Source organism: Equus asinus, chromosome 16, assembly GCF_041296235.1.
Source record: "Equus asinus isolate D_3611 breed Donkey chromosome 16, EquAss-T2T_v2, whole genome shotgun sequence".
Taxonomy (NCBI): Eukaryota; Metazoa; Chordata; class Mammalia; order Perissodactyla; family Equidae; genus Equus; species Equus asinus.
The window spans coordinates 36,831,189-36,852,622 of NC_091805.1; the positions used below are offsets into that span (position 1 = coordinate 36,831,189).

The following is a 21,434-nucleotide window of genomic DNA, read 5'->3' on the forward strand; positions in this document are numbered from 1 at the left end:
GAATAGATAAGGATAGGCAATTCAGTTATTTATTCATTAATTTTATTGAGTGCCAAATATGAGGCTATTTTATTTAAATGGAAAAATAATGCAGATTTCCCAATGCTGGCCAATGTACAAAATATTATCCCTTATAGCTATCCATACATTCATTAAAGTAAATTGTCTGATGCATAGAATCTCTCTTGATTAATGATATTAATTTATGTATGATTTAGAGACTATACTGCAAATGAAAAAATCTGGAAATATTTCTGACATTGAGATTCTGAACCTATGTCTGGGACTTTGTAAAATATTTAATTATAAAAAGATATCTCTTTGAAATTTTAAATATAACCTATCTTTATTTTGTAGATAGACTATTGCCATGTGGTGTTTTTATTTTAGACACATGCAGAATTTAAACAACTTATCTCTGAAGGATAACACTCTTATTCAAAATGGTGAAACTATTCTAATCTGGATGGTCAAGAAACAGAATTGAAAGCCTTTTCTGCAACAGAGAGTAATTTGGAATCTACTTAAGAAAGAGAGTGACCAATCCAGGTAGACAAGACTTGAGTTTATTTATACGATTCATATTTCCCTTCTTGAAAGGACATTTACAAACTTGATTTCAAAAATAAAGGAACTTCTGAATGACAAATGTTCACGTTTTAATTTCAATATTACAGGTATACTCTTTTGTGATAAATTATCAGTTGAAAATGTTCCAGTGGAATCTGGTATCAATTAATTTAACACTTCATATAAGGAATAATAAAACATTTATTTTCAAGTCTTACATATATTACTTAAAATAGATACAAAGTTCAGTTTGTAATTTTTAAATTTTACTGCTATTTCAAGCTACCTGAAAGAAAATACCTTAATGGAAAAAAATGTTTTGATTGTTTTCAATAAGCATGAGTTTTAAAACAAGCACTGTTAGTAACAGTCCACCCACATATTCTTTAGCAATTACGTAGGTCAAATAATGTATGATATTATCCTGAAGAAAAGAAATAATATTTGTTGGGCAGGCGCAGGTTAAATAATATTTGAGACTATTATAATATGCAAGTTAGAATCAAATTCAAGAAGTTGATTGATTAAAAAATCTAACAATGCACAAATTCATAAATAATTGTTTAGTTTCATCTGTTAATATTAACCTGCATGATTGAAGCACACTGAAAACGATGAGATGCGATAAGGTAGTTAGAAAAATTGGACATGATTGTTTGCTTGATGGAGGCATCACTGTGTTAAAATTCTCATACACATTTTCCTGTCCAAAAATATAAACTTGCTTATTTTCCATATATACAGGTATCCTGTGAAATCCTGGACTCTGAAAAGAAAAAGGTTGAGGTATAGCATTGAATAAAGCATCAAATGCATGATATTTCCGGCTGAAATTCAGCAAAGTTACTGTCAGCAGAGAAGAGCTGATCGGAGTGTGCTTCCAAACGTCTTCCGGGTTTTTGCCCTCTGAGAAATTTCTTGGCGACATCAAATAATTGAACTCTTCAACATCAATATATACAAAGGCATTTTATTATTAATCAAAGAAAGGGAATTAGAGTCATCAGAAATTACAACTTTATTTTTTCATCATACATATATTTATTGCCATCATAGTTCTGCAATTGTCATAAAGTTAGAGTCAGATGGAATTCAGAGGCACGTGCAAGTTTTGGAAATGGACACATAGATAACAGTATAGAACTGTACACAAAATAATTACAATTTATTAAACACACTGTTTTAGCACATCCTTAATGGATGGGAATGAGCACCATATCTTTTATGAATATATATTTTTCTCTCTTTTCTTTTTCTATAGCACCAAAGAAATCCAAATAGGGAAAGAAGAGATGAAAATGGGGAATAAAAAATAAGGCCTGTTTCCATCTCAGCCACACTATCTTATATTTTTATGATTTTCAAACCTTTTGTCATGTGATTCTGCCCCCACAAGGGCATCAGTATTTCCTAATTGGTACACATATACTTAGCAAGTTGTTTTCTATATTATCCTTATTCAAAACTTGCATGTGGCATAAAATGGATTGGTGGCACCAAGGTATAATTTCTGTTGATTTCTTATGTTCTTTGTCCTAATCTTAGCCAAGAAAACAAACAGGACCAACTTCAAATCCAAACTTCTGATTCTGATCACCAAAGTCATTGATCATTACATCAACAATAGGTACTTGATCAATTTTCGGTGTGTTGATTTCAATCACAGTCTTTTCATAGCCTTTTCTGGACTGTAAAGTTAAGCAGAAATAAAAAGTTATACAATCATTTCATATTTTTAACATACACGCTATTTTTTTCTTAAGCCTCTGAATGGAGGTAAGAAGCTAAGAAAGAAGAGAGCAAAAAAGAAAAATTTGCTGTTATCTATGTAATAATGTTTTTTTTAAAGATTGGCACCTCAGCTAACAACTGTTGCCAATCTCCTTTTTTTTTTTTTCTGCTTTTTCTCCCCAAACCCCCCAAGTACACAGTTGTATATTTCAGTTGTGGGTCCTTCTCCTTGTGGCATGTGGGATGCCGCCTCAGCGTGGCCTGAGTGGTGCCATGTGCACACCCAGGATCCGAAGTGGCGAAACCCCTGGCTGCCGAAGCGGAACATGCAAACTTAACCACTCAGCCACGGGGTGGCCCCTCTATGTAATAATTAACTCTGCTTGCTATCACTGATGACATGTTAGTTTTAAATTTTGAACAATTTTTAAAAAATTGAACAATGTTAACAATTACATTTAATATTTAGCTGTAATTACTCAACTATAATACTCTGATATATTGCAGACTTGCAGAGAATCTTATTGAGTTGATAAAAACAGTTTACTATGAAAATTGATGTTGAGAGCCAGCCCTGATGGCCTAGCAGTTAAAATTGGGCACGTTCCACTTTGGCAGCCCGGGTTCAATTCCCGGGTGCGAACTCGCACCACGCATCTGTTAGTAGCCATGCTGTGGTGGCAGATCGCATAGAAGAACTAGAAGAATTTAAAACTATACACAGCTATGTACTGGGGTTTTGAGGGAGAACAAGGAAGAAAAAGGAGGAAGATTGGCAACAGATGTTAGCTTAGGGCTAATCTTCCCCTGAAAAAACCCAAAAAACTCTCTATGTTCAGGCAGGTTACAAGCTACCTCGGGGGAAAAAAAAAGAAGGAAAGGAAATTGATGTTGATATTGGGTCATACCCTACGTAAAAACCATACTTACCATTATAATTATAATTAAGATATATGTAGTCAAATTTTCTTAAGAAAACTTTGAATATAGTATAGGAATTATAATGTAGGAGGAGTCAAAACATTTTTGCTGCTTATATTAGTTTTGTAAATAATCATCAATATATTACTATTGGGAAATCCTTCCAAAACACTTGTTCCTTTAATTTGTTCCATTTTCTCTTCTTTCATCTACTTGTCCTCTATCACTTTGTTGAAGGCATGGGCCTATTTATTTGTAATTGTGATTCTCTTCAGTCATCAACACTTGGCTAAAACAATCAGCTTTTTAGGGTGCTCTATGGGCTCATTTTCTTATGTGGAATTCCCATATGTGTGAAAAAGATCGTTCCAGAAGAGAAAAATAACAAAAACAATCATAATGTCCTAAACTGGTGTTACATAGTACCAATGAACAAGCCCCTCGTAACCCAAACACAGGAATCAGAATAATCCATGGCATAAACAGTATAATAATGATTCCTTTAGCTCTCACTTTAGAATCTCAGATTAAGGAGGCAAATGAAACAAAGTTTCTGATTTTTTCTTCACTTCAAGAATAATTAGCTGTAATACTAATCAAATGTCAGGAGTAAGTCCATAAAAATAACACATGATCCAGATTACCTTCTGTTATAGCTTTAAAAATGTCTACATGTATGTTTCAGAGTTTCTGTTTGTGTGTGTGAACATTAGCAGTTTCTAATATATATTTTAATATGTCAATGTTAAGCATCAAATCTTAATAACCCCTGACACGCATTTCATGAGAGAAATCTGAGTCAGGCCAAGCTGAGATGCTTCCGTGCTGCCTCTCCCCTCTGTGAGAGAAGGCAAGCGGAGATCTTACTCACCGCACAGCCATCGTACAGCGCTTTGATGTAAGGGTTATTGTCATAGGACATCTCCTCATCATTTGATCCCAGGAATCGAAGTGCTTTGTCGTAGCTTCCTGATGACACATCATACCAGGCTACTGACTGGTGACAGTTGTAGGTGAAATTTTGCCGAGCAGAGGCAGTCAGCAGTTTCAGGAATGTCATTTGCACCATGTTAATGGAATTGCCTTCAACATCTAAATATGAAAGCTGGGAATGAAAGATTAAAAAGATATGTAAAGACTCTTTTCCTCTTTTATGTTATATAAAAATAAAATTATTATGCAGAGGGAACTGTAATCCAGAAGCATGCAGATTACTCAACAGACCCATTTTAACTTAATGAAAGAAAGTATGCATGGAGAGTCAGAAGACCTAGGGACAGGATTTTATGAAATCAAGATTGTACTTCCACCTGGGTTACTGTAAGCAGTACTTATCTTTGAAAAACATCACTTTATTTCCATGTTTCAGTTCCCTAATCAGTAAAGGTTGCAAAAAGAAAATGCTTTTGTTTCCAATCTTTCATGATATTTTCTATCTTTTTAAATATTAGAGTGGTAGAATAGTGAAACAATGAAAACTCAAGAATCTCAGTGCAATGCAAAGGTTAACTATTTTTATGTTGTTGAATTTTGCCTATTCCTTTAAAAAATTTCATAGTATGTCTACCTAACCCAAATCTTTAAACATTATTCCTGCATTTTTCATTTTGAGGTCATAGTCTTCTACGGTCTTTTTGGTCTGATTTTCAGTACAAACCTGCCTGTTTGTCCATTCTTAAGTAATGTGCTTATTCACCACTGTTTCACCAGCACCCAGCATAAAGCCTGAGACAATGCAAGTGATTATTTGTTGAGTCAGTAAATATTTACTCTGTATTTCAAGCAAAAAAATAGTCTTAATTGCAAATTACTAAAAACTGTCTCTTTTATCAAATTCGTAAACTGTTTTATTGGATATAATTGAAATATCTGGGGTCAGCTGAAAGAAATAAACCTAGATTTAAAAAAAATAATTAAGGAATTCACCAGATTATAGATTAAGTCAGTGTAAAGGCAGTTATCTATGACTTTCTTCCTTATTGTTGATTTTACTTAATCCTTACTGATTAACAGTTCAGATGATGAGGATCCTCGTAAGGTTGGAGAACAAAACTATTAGGAAAATGTATTCTAAGAAAAACAAAACAAATAAAACCCTACACACAGTTCTGTGTATGTAATTTTTGACACATACATAGATAAAAATGTAACATGGATGTTTAATATACAACTTAAAGACTGAACTAGAGAATTACATCCAGTGAAAAACTTTACGAAAAGTTGTTGTGGGTTTGCATAGGATAATGACTGCAAAAATGGTCAGCAATGAAAAATAATGACTTTTTAAAAGAACATTAAATTGAAAAATTATCTGGATAAGTGAGAAACTTTAATTTGAATACATTCTAATTAATATTTTAAACATATATACTTTAAAACAGTTTTTAAATACAAATTTAGTTTTGGCACCCAATCTTAAAATATCTCTAGAAAATTATGAACAGTGAACTGGTAATTGTATGGAAATATCTAAGTAAACTTGTGCTATAATAAAAATAAAGGGTCAGGCCAGTCAGTTCATTTTATCACCAAATGTAACAATCAGAAAAAACATTTCATATTCCAAATGTTTTTGTTGAAATGGAAAACAAAGAATAAATTAGGTTTCAAGCAAAAAGAAAATGAAATATTTGGAGTCAGAGACACTAAATAGATAATATATGCTCTGTACCTGATATTTCTAACATAATCCATTTTTATGATGTCTATCTCAAGTATTTAATAAAATGCATATTTTATTTGATCATATTATTTTAGTAAATTGGGCATATTTCCATTTATTTCGATACAAAAATTTTAGACTTCTCTAAAATACCGTAGTGGACTAAGAGACATAGATGAGCAAACCAGAGAACACACGGAATCCTGCTTAGTATAATTTAGACTTTCACAGTCAAGGTCTACAGATATATAATTTGAGCTTCATTTGTAAAGTTCAGGATAAAGCATTTCATGTTTAGGTAATAACATACCAGTTTTCCTCTCTTAAATTCACTAAACCAGCTTCCTGGTTTCTCCTTTGGCCATGATGAAATTCTCACCTGTTGCAAAGGAACAGGAAAATTAGAATGTAGGGAAAAATTATGAGCAATATTGTTTATGTATATATCAGTAATCTTCAATAAGACTAAGATGCTAAAGAGCTTTTAAAATGGTCTACCACGGATTACACAGAATGAGATAAAGAACAAAATTTGACATAGATCCTGTGAGTTCTCATTTAGTGAAGATCGAGTCATTTTCTTCCTGTTTTCTTTAACTGCTCAAAAAGAAGAAGGTGGGAAAATAACCCAGCAAGGGCATACTAAGGGCTGTAGTGGACACTGGTGGAACACTTAGGTAACCCTTTGCAAAGGAAACCCTTGAAATGCCTTGGCATCAGCCATCCAGGCAGGTTCCATCAGTATTCCACAGTCAAGGGAGGCATCCTGACAGTATCCAGCCAGCCACTAAGGGCGAGATGCTATAGAAAAGTCACTGGCAAAAAGCAAGCCTAATCATTTCTTGCTAGGAAGGATGTTTAGAATCTGTTATAGATCTGCATTTGTTGTTTTGCTTTGAAAAATCAGCAAAATATAAGGGTATGTAAAGCCTCACTATAGGGAATTTGAGTAATCAGTGTAAGAAGAGGCATTTTCCATTTTCCCACATTTCTTTGGGGGCTAGAGGAGCTTTATTTTGCTTCGCCACATGTCGAGGGGCTGGGAAACAGAAGTTGCTTTGTCTTCTGCCCTCACTGCCCATCCTTTGCTTACAAACTTAACTTCTCTCCTCAAGAGAGTAGCCACACATGAAGCTGCCTTAAAGAGTTTCTGTGCCTCTGTATGCCCAGACCATTTACTAAGAGGATGTAATTTATTAAAAGAACACAAATAAAAGTGAAATTTCCCACATAGAAAACGTTTGGAGAATATAATTATGCTAGTAAAAGATTTTTCCTTTTATTAATAATTTGCCTTTAGCTTTAAAGATAGAACTCAAATATATTGATACTGCTAGGTGAAACATCAAGAAATGTGTTTGAAGAGATTAAACATTTAAAAAATACACAAGTCCAGAGAATACTGTTATCTTATGTAAAAGATGAATTCTTCATAAAATTGTATATTTTGAGCATAATATACAGCTGTGAATTTTACCACGTGGCAATGGGAATGAAGAATATTATACATGCACTAAAAACTGAGAATCAGCTGTGCTGTGTCATGGAAAGCGATAGAATTTTAGAGAGCAAGCAGGTGCATAAAGAATACATCTGGGTAAAAAATAAAGGAGAGAAGTATTTGTTAACTCTCTGCATCACTTTGGTGCCTTATTCATGTTTATGCAAATGAAACGCTCTAATTACCCTGTAAGAAAAGCAGATAAATGAAAATATGACAGTATAATTTTCCTGTTTAGTTCAATGTTGCAAAAACATGGCAGAAACTGTCAACAGTCACCACAAAACAGATTGGTACTTACTCCCTCAGATTTTCTGTCTGGATAAATGCAAGTCTCGCCACCAGACGTGAAATTACAGTAAACTTTGAAGGAATCTCCTGAGCAACCTTGGTTAGGATCAATCCAATATTCACCTAGAAGGAGGAAAAGAAATATATCATATAAAAATATATTTATATCAAAAATCAGGGGCCGGCTCAGGGCTGAGTCGTTAAGTTCATGCGCTCCACTTCAGGCGGCCCACGGTTTTACTGGTTTGGATCCTGGGCACGGACATGGCACGGCTTGTCAGGCCACGCTGAGGCAGCATCCCACATGCCACACATAGAACGACCCACAACTAAAATATACAACTATGTACTGGGGGGATTTGGGGAGAAAAAGCAGGAAAAAAAATCAAATGTATTATATATCAAATTTTATTAGAGAAATAAGGAAAAGTGAATATTCACGGACCTTTTCCTAGATGAATTCCTTTTATGCTTTTGGTCATACGGGGGTATATGTTTGAATAGTTAAACAGTGATCCCTTGTCTTGTCTGCCTCAAAGCTCTGCAAATGCCCCCATGCACTCTGCTTGGAACACCCTCTTTAATTCTTATCATGCCTATTACTTTTAGGTTTCAGCTTAAATAGCACCTCCTCAAATATTAGCATTTTATTTATCTGTGTAATAAATTGCATGTACATTGGAATCACATATACTCAACCCTAAATCCCATATGTATTATTTACTACTTAAGTAATCTGAGTATAGTGATTAATATATTTTTCTTGGTTTATACATCTGTAATAATGGAGGTGATAGTTATCTACCTAGCCTCAAGGATCATACTTTTGTACTACTTTATAGGAAAAACTTCTTTTGTAGTAAATGCACTCTCCCTTTGAATGGGATCCTAAGAAGGTCTATTTTATATATTTAAATGCAGTTTGCTATTAGTGCCATTATCTAAATGGTGCAAAACAAATCTTATCATGTGAATGACCATGATCATTAATTTCCTGTTCGGTGAGTAAAGATGGTTAGTACTGGGAGTAACATAAGATATTCTTTAGATAAATAACAACATGGTTTTGTTAATGAGCATTATTGGGAGTCAGAATTGATATACATGTATGATTACTTTGCTTCCCTCCCACCATTTTTCATGCTGTCACTTCCTTTCAAATATGATTTTGAACTATGTCAATCCGCTGGTTATGAACTTTTAACATTTTAAAATTTTGAGAATCCAGTGCCAATCTGCTTTAACTTTTGCTACCAGTGTGTATAAACAGGGAAAGTACTCTAATAGACACTAAGCTTCTACTATATGTCAGTAACTCGAAATGTGTTATTTAACAAAAACATTTACACTTTTTTGGATTACACCATTAACAAATTCACATCTGGAACAAATTCAAATTCTCAGAAAAAAATATACAAGAAAACAAAAATCATCCAAGGTTTTACCAACCAGAATAATCACTCTTAATTTTTGCTATTTCTTATGGTTTTTAGGAATGTATAAATTTTGAATTACATGGTAAGCATTATTTTTATTTTGTTTGATTCAGTTAACACTGTCATTATATATTCTTTTAAATAACATATTAATAGCTTAATTACTAAGATACCTTTGTTCAATAAATTCAGTATACTGTGGATACCATATTCAATTTGTCTCTGATTTATTCATCTCCTATTTCTACATCACATCCCTAAATCAGGCCACCATAATCTCTTGCTTAGATTAGTCTGACATCTTCTTAACCAAGCCTCCTTTGATTCTATCTTGCTTCCTTCCAAATCACTTCAAGTCTTTTTCCACTTTGCTCACTATTTTTCAGCCATAAAGGCTTACTTTCAGTCCTTTGAAGACAATAAGCTCTTATTGTATTAAAGTTTTGCAAATATCCCATCTCCTCTGCCTGGAATACTGTTTTGATTCTTCATATGACTGGCTAACTCTTTAAGCTTCAGCTTTATCTTCATCTCTTCGGCTTAAATGTCACCTCCTCAAATGTTAACATCCTATTTACCCAAAATGGAATTATCGTAATTATCTAAATAACCAGTTTTCTTCATAATATCTGTCATAATATGCTATTATTAATACTTATGATTTTCCTGTCTCCATTATTAGATAATAGTAGCTTGAGGGCATCATCTCTTCTGTTTATCTGTGAATCTCTGCATGAAGAATAGTGCGTGGCACTGCTAAATAAATAAATGAGTAAACGTAATTAATTAACACATTAAAGAATTAATAAAGCTAGTTATTATATGGAAGCCACAGGGAATTATAGTCCACAATGAGCTTTCCATTCCCAAAATTTACAAAATTTTTCTTGACTGCTCAGGTTCTAATGAATCATATGTTGTTTTATAACTCAGTACATGCTGTCATCTCTTACGTTTGATTTTCAATTATGCATGATTACCTTAGTCACCTAAATCAGAAGTCTGCGTCATTCTCCTTATAAATCACTGAATTGATATCGAACTAAACATATCTTTTTTGAATAAACACATTATAAATTTGAAGACCTTGGATATCAGTTTGTATAGGATCCTTAATAACTACCTGTGTTTCAGTTTTAACAGGCTGTGCTGGATTAAGATAGGATTTTACGACATTCTTTCCTCATGGTGGTGGTTGTTTTGGAATTGCATTAAACTTTTCTATCTGTACCGAGCTATTTAGATCTCCATCATAACATTCACTATATGATTGATAATGCAAAATAATATTGTCCTGAGAGTAAAAAAGAGTGGCAAAGCATTTCCACATAAAGTGGGAGATTCAAAATCAGATAAAGATCTGTCCCCTGTTAGTTTAGTAATTGTATGAGTTTGGTCAACTAACTTAGGATACTTGAAACTATTTCCTTCTCAGAAGGGTATGTAAAGGTTTTGTTAAATAGTAGGTATAATAAATTATCCAGATTATTAGTACAAATAAATTTTCACAGGTGTTCTGGTTATTTGTGGATCAATGAAATACATTTTTGCCTCAAGCCATCCTAATTCTTAAATATTCTGTTTACCGAATCATTGCCGAACTGATACATCAAATATGATTCAGTTATGCTACTTAATCATGTTAATTTTACTCAAATTAATGTAAAGTAAGTTAAGATATAGGATATAAATAATTATCTATTAATATGCACATTTGTGTGCACACATAAAACTCATTCTATGATAGTTGTTACAAGGCAAAATGCATTTGTGTTATCTACAATCATCCAAAAGTGATCTTGTCATAATTTAATGAAATCTTGTTTAAAAGACAAGGATTTTCCAAAGCAGTCCTTGAATTACACAGGGTCAATGACTTTTTCCGTCTACAAGACTGGAATTAATAATCATTTGCTTTAGTTTTATTTAGAGACAATATTAAACATTTAACTAGAATTAATGAGCTGACAATGCACCTCAGTAACTTAGAGGCTCAGTACATTTGCTCTGTCATGTATTATTAACATACCATCTGGGAAATCAGGATGGCTTAGTTGCAGGTCTTTGCAAGTTCGGGCTGGGTTGGTCTGAGTACCCACTGGAAACTTCATATGCTCGATGTCTTGTTTCAGGGAATTGAGGGAACCAAATATTTCCTCCATTCCATCAGAGTAATCAAGAATATTATCACCTGTGTCTGCTTGCATGCTTTCAGTATGTCTTCTTGTTTTTTTGGGTGACAAGATTGGTAAAGGCTGAATGACTTCACCAGGGGGACCCTGTAAAAGAGATCATGTGTATGTAATCGTTTACTAAGGTAAAACATACTGCAGATATTAGTTATTATTGGTTATGTCATTGTTATAAAAACAACTATAGTTGATTTAGCTTTTCAATGTCTTCCCTATTTTCAATGTTTTCTCTAATTGCTACTATATATACGTGTATATATATATTTCCTTGTATATACACTTTGTAAGTTCTTTTAAAAAGAATCTATTGGAGATATTGAGGTAGGCAGACAATTAGATAATTTCTGAACCTTTTTCTATACAAGTAATATAGCACAGATTTGTGTAGACATATGTTTTATACGTTTTTATTATTTATTAATTAGTTCTAATTTACATGGTCTATCTCTACTATTAGATTTTAGTCTCTGAAGATTAAAACACCATTTTAAAGTTCTTGTGCTATCTAATGAGTTGTCTATTGTGTTGATTATAATTTATATAATGAAATATTAAACTTTTAAAAATATGCATTAGTTTGTTTCAAATATTTATAACTTAAATCTTTATAAATTAACAAACTTAAAAGAAATGCAACCAGACTTGAATTTACATATGTATAAGAGTAGCTCTACATCAAATAGTTAATCCATATTCTTATGGGTTGAATTGTGTCCCACAAAAATTCATTTATAGGAATCCTAAGCACCAGTACCTCAGAATAAGATTGAAAGTTGGGTCACTGTAGACATAACTAGTTAAGTAAAAATGAGGGCATTAGGGTAGGTCCTATTCCAGTATGACTGGTAACCTTACAAAAAGGGAAAGTTTGAGCGCAGAGACATGCATAGACAGAAGAGGATGTGAAGAGACACAAGGAGGAAACCGCCGTCTACAAGCCCAGGAGAGAGGTCTGAGCAGATCTCTCCCACACAGCCCTCAGAAGGACCAACAACACTTTGCTCTAGGACTTGTGGTCTCTAGAACTGTTAGACAATGCATTCCTGTCGTTTAAGCCACCTGGTTTGTGGTACTTTATTATGGCAGACTTGGCAAACTAATACACATATAGTTTAGAAACAAGCTCAACAAAGGAGACTAAATTTTCTTTTACATGGATCTATCATTTAGTGGTTGTGTGAAGCCTGGAAAATGTCAGTATTACTAAATGGTAACTATTATTGCTTTTATTATTATAATTATATGCAGTAGGAAAAAAATGCCAAGCATCTGAACTTTTGTCTTTATTCCTAGTGTCAGGTATAAATGTATCTTTGTGGCATACAACCAGTTGCTTTCATGAAAATGTGACATAAAAATATATGATTTTCTTGAAAAACTAATAAAAACAAGATTATTAGAATATGTAGTTAAGGTATCTCTATATTCAAAGAGTGAAACCAACTAAAAGACAAGTCTTGGCATGTAGACCTGATTACTTAATTAATGTAATTGCTATTTCGTAGAAAATCAGCACTTTGACAGAATGTGCTTTTTCATCTTTCTTATAAATTCAGGAAATTATTTGCAGTCTCAGAATGTTAATGGCCAGAACATCATTCTTGTTACTTACTGGAGGCCCAGGAGGCCCTGGAAGACCACTGTCACCTTTCTGGCCAGCAGGTCCCTGTTAGAAAGAAAAAAGAAGAAGATAAATAGAGAACAAGGCATTTGAGTAGGCTTCACTGAAAAATTAAAATGCCAATGAGAAAAGTACTTACTGTAGACCCTTTGGTACCCTTTGGACCTTGAGGACCCTAGAAAATGCAAAGGCAAAGGTACAAATAAAAATCTGGAGAATTTGTGTCTCTTTGGTGTATTTATAAGTTTACTTTGTAAAATTCTTTTTTCTTGTACTTACCGGTAAGCCTGGAGGACCAGGTGGTCCTATGGGACCAGCAGGACCTGGAATTCCCTATAGAGAGAATCATGCAAATTAAAAAGTTTTTCCCAGTTATGCCATTTTCACATTTTGCATAACAACACACATTGCAAAATTTAGAAATGCAAAAATACACAAGCATAGCCCCAAATTTTTCATTGTGAATCTAAGAAATAACTTTTGCAAGATAATCTCTATTGGGTTTTTTTAAAAAAATTTTGCTGTAATGTCTATACATATTTTTATATTCCTGCAGACTTCAGAATAATGAGTTGTATGTGTGGGGGACTCAATAAATGTTTGTGTAATTAACTACTGAGCTGTAATTTTTATGATTTGTAACATAAGTCATATTCTTAATTTATTTACTCTAAGGTTAAATAAATTTCTTTTTGAAAACATCATTGGCTGAAGGAAATTAGAATAAAGATACTCTAAATCACTTCCTTGGTCTTGTTTAAAGGAATGTGTGCAAGTATGTGTGTGTTTACGATTGGAAAGAAGCAGGAAAATAATTTATATCTTTACTCACTCCATCTCCCTTTGCTCCCGGAGATCCCTGAGTTCCAGGGAGTCCTCTGTCACCCTTTTCACCTTGTTCTCCTGGAGGACCAATCAGGCCAATTAAACCAGGATGTCCCTTTGTAAGGCAGAGAACAGAAATTTTAACAATATATAAATTTCAACCATATATTAAATTATAGTCATGAAATAGTTGCACATTGAATTTATGAGACATAAAAAATGTAGATAACGTTAACCCTTTCTAAATGGAATACAGGATTAAGAACCTCTTTCCCCTCACCCAATAGGATCATTTACTGCTTACATTAAGAGAGACCTGTACTAAGGGTTGGGAGTATTATAGAACAAAATGCTTTCTAAAAATATCATCTTCAGTGTTTCATTTACTTCAAGGGAATTCCGTCAACTAAAAGACCAATCTAGACCACTTGTAATAGTGGTGAAATAAACAACTGAAAATTCATTATTTTAACAAGCATCTTATTTTATACAAAATTATTTCTATTCTTCAGAGAGATTCTGCAGTCTGTAAGAGACATTTGGAGACAAAAATAATCCAAAATATATGAATGCCACTCTAAAAAGGCTTGTTTTTTAAAAATTGTTGGTGTAACTCAGCATACCTTCTGGGAGATCAAGTTAGTATTTGAAAGATATTCTAGTTTAAATTTTTTATTTTCATGTTTAAAAACATAAAAATGGGCATTTTGCTACCCCATCTGTTTATTTTCTGATTAGTTATTTTAGTATAACCATATGCTTTCTCCATATGGTTCCTACAAGGGGACATTGAGAAAATATAACACTGAATTCTGGTACATTTTCCACTATTACTTTGTATATTTTATTTTCTCTGAATTCATCTAGCAAGCTAAGGATTGACAGCTTTTTCCCTGGTTAGAATGACACAGATATTTGAAATTTCCTTTTGAGTCATTTTAATCTGCAAAATTAATGCCTCTGTTATTAAGATATCAAAATTGTAATAACACATTCTTTTATTCTCACCTTCTCACCCTTAGAGCCGGGGTCACCTTTGAGACCAGGTAAGCCAGGAGGTCCCTAAATAATGAGAAATAATAAATATACATAGAATAGGTTTGAATTAGAGAATCATGCTACTAGCCATAGGGCAAGTTTGGTTTTGATAATATGATAGAGTTCAAAAATAATTAATAATGAATGGTATTTATTTTTCAGGATTCTAAATAATTTTGTATGTTTAAAACTCCATAGCTTAATATTTACCCATAATGCTAAAACATAATATTGATAATTTGATTAAATAAATATGAAGTTAGAAATAGGACATGATTTAATTCAATTGAGAAGAAAGGATAAATTTTTAATTAAACTAATTTTAGAAGGTGTTCCCAAATTATACATCCATTCAGTGAAATATTTCAGTGCCAGATTTAAAGCTTACAATATTTCCAGTAAAATTTTTTAAAAAACTTTAATAAACTTTTGGCAATTAATCTACCTTTGATAACCACGTTTCCTAAGTAAACTCCCGAGATAGCGTTTTTAGCTGTAATTTCTGAATTGAATCTCTCATCTAAATGATTTATAAACTCAATAATAAGGGAATTTACTTTTTTCATATAATCTTATCTCTATTTTAATAACAACCCTTTTTATGGACCAAGGATAAGGCATTTATCTGTCTATGCTAAATTATATTCTTATGAAAATCACAGTGTGACTTTAGCAACTGTTAGTCCTGACCCCCACCCATGGAAATATTCGTATTGATGACTTTTTAACAAACTTCTTTTACATAAGAGTCAGCGTACTTCAAATCGAAGGCAACACAAAATATAAGATCCTTGTTCTGCAATTACAACAAGTGAAACTATGCAGGCAACAGATTCTGTCATAAGAAGTTGTAACTGACACTAAAAGATGGTTTGTAAGTATGTGATTGATGGAATCAGAGAGCAGATAATGCTGCAAAATGTAGCTCCCTACTGCCTGCAACAAGTAAGGCAGCAAACAAAGGCAAAATATTCATACGGTTTCTCTACGAGTTTGAATTACTTAGATGGTTTGAATTATCATTTCAATAATGATTTTAACGCGGTATTTAGAAAGCAAACTGCTTTAACTTTTACCAGGCTATAGCATGAGTCTTCACTATTGTATCTTCTAAAGGTTACCGTGAGTAAATTTTTTCCTCTCTAGCTAGACTCTCTGAGTCTTCAGTGTGAAAGAGCACATTAAGTCTCAATCCATCATCTTTGTGAATTTAAAGTATGAAGAACCATGGATTTGATCCAAGCAGCATGATGTAATGTGAAAAGTACGGGGTTCAAAATAGCATAGACTTGGGATAGAAGCCAGCTTCTCTTATTAGCAATTTAAATTAGCTAACCAAAGAGAACTTCAGCTTTCGCATCTGTAAACCACAGATTATAATTCCTACTTCACGGGGCTACTGTGAAATTGAGGAGATGGGGTTCTTTCCATTCCTGAGTTTCTCAAGTCTACTCTTCAAACTGAAATCCTAAAGATCAGGGGAAAGTAAGAATAGTGTTAGCACAAATTTGTACTAATAGTATTTGGGGTTATTATTAAATATATTTATATTTGTTTTAATTCATGAACGAATTTGAAATTCTGTAAGTATTCATATCAAAGTGGACAATTTCCATACATCATTCTATTAAGAATAGATCAGACAGATAGATTTTCATAGAAAGTATTGCAATTTTAAATGTGAATGCACCTAATAATATTCTTTTAATGAGGAGAAAATTATTAATCTTCAGAGGTAAATTTATGTTAATTCCGTTTAGATTCTCTTTTGTATAAAAATAAACAATCATGCCATCTTGTTAAATCTTTGCAAACAAAAAGGAGACTACAAAGAAATTACCAAATTCACTTTCAAGCATATTCTAAGGCTGGGTTAGAACACTGGACTTTCATTTAGTTTAATACTCTCTCATAGGGGATCTCAAAGTGTGGTCCTCAGACCAGCAGCATAAGCATCATCTGTGAACTTATTAGAAAAGCAAAATCTTAGGTCTTTTCCAGATCAACTGAATCTGAAAGAAATTCTGGAGTTGGAGACCAGCAATCTGTTTCATAGGTTTGATATTCTTTAAGGTTTGAGAAACACAGCTTTGTGGCATTAGGTCCTAAATCCAGTTAAATCAATATGTAAATCAGAACAGCGTAAAGGATCTCACTGATGTTAAAATAAAAACATTACCTATCCAGTACTACTAATTTAGTAAATTTTAAAATTAAGGGCGGGGCCAGCCCGGTGGTGCAGAGGTTAAGTGCGCACGTTCTGCTTCGGTGGCCTGGGGTTCGTCAGCCTGGATCTCAGCTGCGGACATGGAACCACTTGGCAAGCCATGCTGTGGCAGGCGTCCCACATATAAAGTAGAGGAAGATGGGCACGGATGTTAGCTCAGGGCTAGTCGTCCTCAGCAAAAAGAGGAGGATTGGCAGCAGTTGTTAGCTCAGGGCTAATCTTCCTCAAAAAATAAATAAATAAATAAAAAATAAAAGTAAGGGAATATATTTTACATCTACTTTTTTCTGATCTTATCAGAAATGCCTGGCAAATTATCATCTAGGAAAATAATATTGCCCAATAGCATATTTTTAAAGGAATAATATAAATGAATAATGGAAACAATCAAATATTTTCTCAAGGTCATGTCACCATCAGGACAGATGCTAAGGACTATATGTTAGAACAAGGTGACGTAAAAAAGCTTGAAAAAATAGTCTAATACAAATGTAATTGTATGAAGGAACCAAATATTTCTATCAGTAGCAGAAACCATTTAAGAATATTGGTTAAAATTGATATGTGTCAGGTAAAAGTAAATATATTCTTTAGATTGAAAATATGAAACTTTAAAGATTAGGCCAGATTGTTTTCTTTCTTCACTTCTCATTTCACATTCAAACTCTTTCAGGCATGTGATACACTTTACAGAAATGCTGCTGTGAGTGAGTGAGAGACCTGATAGGATGCTGCTCGCCGGGCATCAACATTCCAATCATACTTCATTCAGAGTCTCAAGTCTACCACTCATTAGTTGGACGATCTTGGCTCTACTACTTATTATCTGTGAGCTTTATTTATAAAAGTATTCTAATAATAACTGTGGCATTGTATTGTGAGAATGAAAGAAAAACCAGGCCAACAATAGTGCTGTGCATCAGTGAAGTATAATATAAATGTTAATCATTATCATTCTTTTTTGATATGCCACAGATGGTTATCGATCAGCTTTCTTGTCATACTATAATAGCACTGGCTAAAATGACAAAAAAAGAAGAAATACTAGGAATTTCAATTGCTCAGGCTTAATGAGAAATGTTCTAGACATTATTTATGTTTATAATGCATTGTAAATTGTTTCTATAAATATTATTCATGAAGGAGTTAGAGGAAATGAGTATTAATTCCTCTAAGCTAATAATCTCTTATGAAATTATAACTATATCTAAGGAGGAATTTGCCAAGCAAAATCAGCTTCTTATCATTTTCATCAGTTGGAAACAGCAATTGGTAAAGTTATGATATTGATAGCAGTTACAAATAACCCTCTGAACATGGAACATATCAAAAATATCAACTCTGCATATAAAAGTTATTCCAAGTATACATATTTTCTATTTCCTCTTTAGAATATTGTAAATTGAAAAACCCTAGGGAAATACATAATTCATAAGTAATAAAGTGAACAGGAAAACAGGAATGGTACACTCTCAAGTGTCTAGAATACACAAACATTCTCCCCTGCAGTAGCATGCTTTACAGAAGATTTGCTTTGTTATGCATTTCAAAACTCTAGTGCATTGATGTTTAAAGAAACTGCGGATCCTCCACTTTATTTACAATGTAATATTGTGAAATAACATTGAATTTGGTGAAAAGAAAATGCGTTGTTTAAATCTGCTTAGTCATTATGGAATGTTACACATCTCAACCTTGTTTACAGATAGTTTAAATGTCGCATTAAAAAAAAATCAAACTAACTCATCCTACCATTTATTCAGGCATTTATGATATTCAAAATAATGGTATCAGATATTTTATTTATAGATACGTGAAAAGAAGGAATTTATGATAATGCTAAGGTAAACTTGACCAAAGATAGATATTGAACGATTTTTCAGCTACACTGGAACAAGTAGGTTATTAAAATGAACGAATATGAAACAAAATAAAAGCCTAAAAGTAAAACAGATGGTCGTCCTGCCTTTAAAAAATAAAATAAAAATTAGCTTAAAATTATTACATCATGCTAAGTTTGACTATGCAGCACAGGAGAGAATGTAACTGCCATTAATGTTCTCTTTAAAATACTCAATTTTATTCTCATTTAAATTTTGTTAACTAGTTACTCAAAAAATCAGCATCTCAACTTAAGAAAAATTCAAATAAAATTCTTTATATAATCTCATCATTGTCCTTAGCTTTCTTTTAGCTCTCAAATGTATTATTTAGCTATCCTTAGTTCCATATGGAGATTCTGAATCTATCTATCTATATATATATAAAATTCATGCATATATAGAAGTTTAAACTAATTTTTACTATGAGAATTATCTAATTTTTAAAATATAAAGTACAAAATTATACCATATCTAACATTTTATGAGTTGATTACATAGAGTGAGCAGAGACCAACAAATACCACTTTAAGAGTATTAAAAGATCTGTTTGTTTCACTCTATCACAAAGAATTTCCACTCCAAAGGTTAATATAAAACTATTAAACTGTTACCTATATAGGTAATTGACGCTCTGTTAGCTAGAGTTCAACTGTCTAACTAGGTTGCTGCCAATCTGGAATGATGAAAGCAGAGTAAATTGTATTATTGAAAAGCAAAATCGTATTTAAAAGTTGAGGAAAAAGGGGATGTCATAGCAGTTTTGTCTGACCAGTGGAATGCTACAGCAGGAAGTTACAGACAGCTTCTGGAAAGGGAAAAGAGGCCCGATAGATAGTTGCAGAACTCTGGTGATAAACATGCTTCTGAAGTCTATGTAGACTTCGACATGGGTGTGAATATATTTATAATTATTACCAGGAAAAACACATTATGGAGAAATACTCAGATGAATTTCACATAGATTGATTTCAGAGACCAAGGCAAACTTGCATGAGTTTTGAAACTTCTATTTTCATCTCTCACATTTTATCTATACTTAAGCCTCTCTTTTTCTTCTTTGATAATCATACTTATGAGGCAAGGGTCCCCAGGGGAGATGAGAAAATGACATTTTAACAGCCCTGCTCTGAGTATATCTAGCATCTCTACTTGATTCTGCTACAGTACATATCACCTTATAGTCTGCTGTAAAAAGCTTAATTGTATTTGTTGGTCTCTTGCATTTGATTTAACAGTCAATGACTTACAAACAAGTTTATTGATAATACATATGCATGAATGAGGTCAAATTTAGTTACTTTTCGCTAAGAATATGAAATTGTTTATTTTTCAAAACATTTATCATTATTTCATTCATTTAATAATTTTTTATTTGGTATTACTAGTGCCAAATAATGGTCTAAGTGTTTTTACAAATAACTCATTTAATTAACATAAGAATTTCATCAAGTAGAAGATATTAATATCCCTATTTAATTCATTTAAACATCATTACATCTTGTGAGATAGATGCTATTAATGTTCTCATTTTAAAGATGAGAAACCTAAAGCTTAAAAAAAAATTGAATAACTTTCTTAAAGTCATACAGCAAGTATGTGGTACTGCTTGTTTTTGAAACCAGGGAGCTTGGCTCAAGAGTTGATGATCTTAACCAATAACCATGATATGCTACTTCTCACTCTGGTCAAAAATTGCCTACTAAAATAAATCTTTCTCAGTTGAGTTGAAAAGCTCATTAAATTGCCATAAAAGGCATCCTGAAGATGATTTCTCTACCGTCCTCACCTCGTGAGGACCAAGGAGCAGTTTCGTTAAAAGTAGATATCACAGTCAGACGATTTGATCCTAGGAAAAAACTACAATATTTTCACATTCTAAGTACTCTCTGATAAAACAAGCAGCCGGAGAAAAAAATGGCACCCGTGCTGCTCAATTCTGATGCTTTTCATCTCACTCTGCGTCTAAAAGGGTTTGAGTTATTCAGCCCCTCGCTTTGTAAACTCACATTTACCTAAGAGTCAGAAAGGTAAACTTTTGCAAGCTGGAATCAGGTGGTACGTCTGATGGTTTTATTTTTAATATTAGCTGAAGGAAATCTCCAGCATGATATTTTTTATTTCATCTGGAGAAAGGTCAGAACACTTATTGGAAAATCTGAAATAACAAGAAAAAAATCTCTGGCAAATTTTAGGGTGACATTAAGTCGAAGTATTTTTTTTTTTCCAGGCTCTGACTCTGTGTGGTTAGGAGTTTACTATATCTAAAGAGAATATTTCCTAAATAGTGGTGCAGACGTGGAGCTGATCCTGCTTCAGCCAGGCCCCCGTTCCTATACAGATGGGGTCATGAGCAGATTTGATAATCTCCTGCTTGAAGTCCCTCAAAATTTGGTAATTTTCATCCAGTTACTAAAACAAGTGATCTTTTCAGCGAAAGTTAGAACAATAATCTCCGTAACACTTAGGAAATATTTGGTACATTAGAGAAAATGTTTGTGGTATTTTTACTAAAATGAATGGCCCAAATTCCTCCTGA

The 21,434-nt window shown here is 32.9% G+C and overlaps 1 protein-coding gene across 7 annotated transcripts in view; it reads right to left on the reverse strand.

Annotated features, from left to right (window-relative positions):
* Nucleotides 1-1,526: 1,526 nt before the first annotated feature.
* COL11A1 (collagen type XI alpha 1 chain) overlaps nt 1,527-21,434 on the reverse strand; it is a 195,560-nt gene continuing 175,652 nt past the window's right edge. For all 7 annotated transcript variants that reach the window (XM_070486935.1, XM_070486936.1, XM_014865260.3 and 4 more), the window contains 10 exons: nt 14,759-14,812; nt 13,758-13,865; nt 13,205-13,258; nt 13,065-13,100; nt 12,917-12,970; nt 11,142-11,391; nt 7,687-7,799; nt 6,195-6,263; nt 4,094-4,327; nt 1,527-2,258 (listed from right to left, as the gene is read on the reverse strand). In XM_070486935.1, the coding sequence (XP_070343036.1) occupies nt 2,112-2,258; nt 4,094-4,327; nt 6,195-6,263; nt 7,687-7,799; nt 11,142-11,391; nt 12,917-12,970; nt 13,065-13,100; nt 13,205-13,258; nt 13,758-13,865; nt 14,759-14,812 (1,119 nt within the window). In that variant the 3' untranslated portion in view covers nt 1,527-2,111. The remainder of the gene's footprint in view (nt 2,259-4,093; nt 4,328-6,194; nt 6,264-7,686; nt 7,800-11,141; nt 11,392-12,916; nt 12,971-13,064; nt 13,101-13,204; nt 13,259-13,757; nt 13,866-14,758; nt 14,813-21,434) is intronic.